The sequence below is a fragment of the Sinocyclocheilus grahami genome, unplaced genomic scaffold (genome assembly GCF_001515645.1).
Source record: "Sinocyclocheilus grahami isolate Dianchi unplaced genomic scaffold, SAMN03320097.WGS_v1.1 scaffold1047.1, whole genome shotgun sequence".
In the NCBI taxonomy this organism is placed as follows: domain Eukaryota; kingdom Metazoa; phylum Chordata; class Actinopteri; order Cypriniformes; family Cyprinidae; genus Sinocyclocheilus; species Sinocyclocheilus grahami.
Genome location: NW_015506226.1, coordinates 115,939 through 120,479, shown reverse-complemented (window position 1 = coordinate 120,479; position 4,541 = coordinate 115,939). Strand labels below are relative to the sequence as shown.

The following is a 4,541-nucleotide window of genomic DNA, read 5'->3' as shown; positions in this document are numbered from 1 at the left end:
GATAGCACTCTATACAGATAAACTCCACAACAAACAATAACAAATGCAACTGATAATCCTTTATGGATCCAGTAAAACTTACAGTTACAGTGGTAAAATATTATGCACTGATACAGCGCACAGTAAATGTGATATGTAATATTAAAAAGTATATGTAGTATAAGTTGTAGTAAAGTGAATAATATAAAAAGCGAGTACAACAGCATATAATAGATTTATAATAGAATAAATTATATGTATAATACCAAAATAAATAAATGAATAACAATAGATGAATAATAGCAAGTAGAATATGTAATATCAAGGGTGGAATAATGAAGAATAAATTAATAGTAAATTATAAAGTAAAATAAATCATCATGAAATGTAGTTTTATAATAGTATTATGTAATAATTATTAAACAAAGTAAGAAACAAGTAAGGGGGTGGTTAGAATATGACCAGGGTAATTCTGGCCATTCATTCAGGGCTATTCTGGGTTTTAACTAGTACTAATACAACATTAGGCTGTGGAAGTATAGCCTACTCTCAGAGAACTAATGCAGAGAACAGGCTTTCTTCAGCTTTCTTTAAGGCCTGTGTTGTCCTGTTTGCAATTGGCTAAAAAGGAATTATATATATATATATATATAATAAGTCCACAGATTTATGATAAGCTTTCAAATCCTTATAATCAAGTGAGGATAAACTTACTCTTTGTAAATAAGTAACGTTAGTGAAATTAAAGAGAGATGATTTAGCTCCATCCCTAATCCCGACAGTCTGGCATTGTCTTGTCAAAGTGTTCTCACTGTACATATTGTGCTCATAACACAATTTACTTTATGATATAAACTACAATATGAAGTTAAAACTTAAGAATTAATTTAAACTTTGATTTTATATAAAGTCTCAGCTTTCACAGCTTACTAGGATATCGCTAGCTATTAATAGTCTGACATTGGTGGCTAATTAAGCTGTCAACATAAAGCTAAAAATTACCAAAAAGCATACAGAAACAACTGTTCAGTCTTACCTGTGAAAGATAATACCCTGAGGTATGTTTGTATTATTGTGCGACGGTTTGTAGATGCCCAAGCTGCCGACGAGTCAGGTATGTTTTCGCCTGTCCCGATATGAGTTATGGAGAGTTGCCCGCACCAATATGGCGGCGACGTTGACGTGCGGTCGAGCGGCCAATGAGGCGTCTAGGTATTTATTATGTCTATGGTTGACACGGTCAAATTTTACGCATTGCGTTTAAAGACTTTTGGCCCCGTCCGCCTTCCACAGTGGCGTATGGCTTTGCAATTCTGCACCAGAGCACGTTGAGAACTGTGCTGAGCGTGTTCAACGTCGCTGGTTGCTTAGCAACCTCTGTACACAAAGAAGTAAAAAAAAAAGAGTTAACTAAACGTGTGAAGCTAATCGGGTGCTTTGGATGGAAAAAACGACAAAAAGCATCACAAATATAAAACAATGGTAAAGCAAACGATTCAAATCTTTGCCCGTGTGAAACCGACGAAGAACCAGACCGCGGTGAGTGTTTTGCGTTTGTGTTCTTTTAAAAAAAAATGGTTTTACTTCGAGTACACAGTATGTATGTATATACATTTTACATTGCCTTACCTATCTTAAGAGTTAATACGAGTTAAATGCATGTGTTTTCTATCAGGGGCTGCAGTGTTTAATGTCTAATACTTTTTTATAAAAAGAATCTGGTTTAAATCACATGAATACTACTTATAAACCGCTACAAAACACAAACCGTAATGATCTCTAATTATTAGCATTGTTTATATATTTGTTTACATCATAGCATGTCTGTCATTTTCTTTAGTCTAATATTTTTGTCTTAGTGATAGAAAATATTAATCATAAAAGAAGGTGATATACCATTCACATGTCTACATTAGCAAGATTAAGTGTGCTCATGCTTAACACAGGAGTACTTTGTGGACTGTGAGGAGCAGGGCGGTAGTTTGGAGTTTGTGGTGCCCAGGGACCTGGCAGATGGTGTTATCAACAATAAGAGGGAAAACTACAAATTCAGGTGATGTGGAGGAAAAATTAGGGAGAAATGTAATATAATGAAATTATAGGCTTGGTTTCCCAAACATGATCTGCATTTAATAATTAATATTCTTGCATGCTTAATGAAGCATCCATTCAGATATGAATGGTGTATTTACTGTGGTCACTATATATAGAAACATGAAAGTGCATTTTTCTCTCTCTGGAACTCTTTTTCAAATTATTCAAATGTTGCGTATTTTGGAATTGCACAACAAACATCAATTCGTTTTGTGTAAATCATTTCCATTTATTGCACCAGCAGGATTTTCTCCAGTTGTTAAAAGAGGCAGTCCACATGCTCTTTGCTCATCCCATAATTATGGCATTAAAAGCTAATTCTCATTATTATGTCAAATCTCTTGGGACATTTCCTGTTTAAATAATAATAATAATAATAAATTGCTCTATAAATAACAACATTTTTAAATGAAATTAGAGCCGATTTAGTGTTAGTTAAGCATGTAACCAAAGTATAAGTAAAAGCAAAAGTTGTTTTCATTTGTCTTTAAACAACCTATTTCCACTCAAATATTTCTTCACTACAGGTTTCAGAACGTTTTTGACCAAACAGCCAATCAAGAGGAAATCTTTGAGGCCATTGCAAAGCCTGTTGCTGATAAGTGAGTTGAAATTGTCTCTTCTCTGAAAATTTCTGCTTGAAAGGCATGCTTGCGCAAGCATACATTTCAAAAATACATGTTTATATTAATTTAAAAAACAATAGATATGTACTGTATACTATTCAAAATGAATAGTAGAAAATGAGTGGTGAACTGAAGAGGAGAAGCTGGGAATCTGAAGGGTCTGGAGTGATTCTGGATGAAGAAATGGTCTCTGATCTCTTGTCAGATGTTCTCCAAACTCATTAGGCATTATAGGTGAAGACTCAGAGCTGTTCTCTTGGCAAAAGGTTGATGCAAAAAGTATTGAATAAAAGGGTACCATTAATTGTGGCCAACATGTATAGAGAAAAGCATTTATTTCATAATGAGATTTCCCCCCATTTTAAATTCTTATTCTTTAATGAAAGGTTATATTTTTGTACATTTTTAAAAATATAAGATCAATAGGATTAACAATGCAGATTTATTTTCACAGCCTTTTTTGATCATATTTACCAAGGGTGCCAACAATTCTGACCACAACTGTACATGAAAATGTTTGTAAAATGGCACAGTTTTTAAATATCTGAAAGTACACTCTTAACATCAGTCAGTCAAGCATCATAATATGATAATCAAGTATTATTTAATGATAGAACTTTAGTAATTAGAATTTAAACTTGATAACCATGTATGAATGCATATTAGTCATTTTAACTGAACTGACTGGTGGTGGTGCTTTTTGGTCATTCAGTGTTTCTGTAAAAAAATGGGAAAAACCTAACAAAAATACTGATAAGATAATAATGATACGAATTCTACTAATAAGGATTTAAATTTAAAACTCACTAAGGATTAATGAGCTTCTGGGTTCATGAATATTAATTAGGTTGTGTGTGTTCGCTCAAACTGATTTGCTGAAATCAAAACAGGGACGATAATAGGTGAGCGCCAGCCAATGAGATTGCCGTTTGCGCATTAGTTCCGCCCACTACCGGAAAACCCGGCAGTTCTTAAAAGCTAAAGAATTCCAAAGGAACGCTGTTATTTTGACAAGAAAATACAACAAAGAATATCGTTTACATGTAGCGCGTCAATTCTCTCTCTCTGCGTGTGTGTGAGACAAAGTGACAACAAGGTGTGCGCCTTCACACTAGAATTTACGGTATGTTAAATACAGGTGCGCTGCGCATCCATTTAGATGAACTGAAAAATAGCACAGATTGCTTGACGGAGAGTGAGGCTGCATTTACACTGCAAGTCTTAAAGGGGTCATATGATGCAATTTCACTTTTTCCTTTCTCTTTGGAGTGTTACAAGCTCTTGGTGCATAAAGAAGATCTGTAAAGTTGCAAAGACTAAAGTCTCAAATCCAAAGAGATATTCTTTATAAAAGTTCAGAGTCAGCCACACCTACCTAAAACAGCTCGTTCTAACACTCCCCCACATATCTACCTCACTATGTGGGAAGATTTGCATAACGCCGCCAAAATGTTCATGCAAAGAAAGAAGGTGTAACTTTTATTCTCACTGTAGTATTGTTGACACTGCAGCCATGTTGTGAAGACGCTGTGTGCTTTATTTTGAAAGCGAAACGACTTTGTTTGGTCTTCCAAAAGAGGACGATATCCGCTTCGTCATGCCTAGAGCTGATCTGTGCTGGTCGCTGAGGGAATACATCAACTTTCACCGTGAACGAAGCGGAGTTCAGCCCGGGGTCGTCACATGTGGTTGCCGCTCATTCGTCGGATCTGCCGGGCGTGCCGTTCTCGACCCCCTCAGCTCACTCTCTAATCAGTGCACACTAGGCCGGCTTCCCCTCACGCTAACCTGGCCTCAGCTCACTCTAGCCCGGCCTCAGCTCACTCTATCCCGGCCTCAGCG

At 35.9% G+C, this 4,541-nt stretch overlaps 1 protein-coding gene across 1 annotated transcript in view; it reads left to right on the top strand.

Annotated features, from left to right (window-relative positions):
- The first annotated feature begins 1,458 nt into the window (after positions 1-1,458).
- kif6 (kinesin family member 6) overlaps positions 1,459-4,541 on the top strand; it is a 56,045-nt gene continuing 52,962 nt past the window's right edge. The window contains exons 1-3 of the mRNA XM_016251475.1: positions 1,459-1,518; positions 1,926-2,032; positions 2,601-2,675. Of these exons, the coding sequence (XP_016106961.1) occupies positions 1,459-1,518; positions 1,926-2,032; positions 2,601-2,675 (242 nt within the window). The remainder of the gene's footprint in view (positions 1,519-1,925; positions 2,033-2,600; positions 2,676-4,541) is intronic.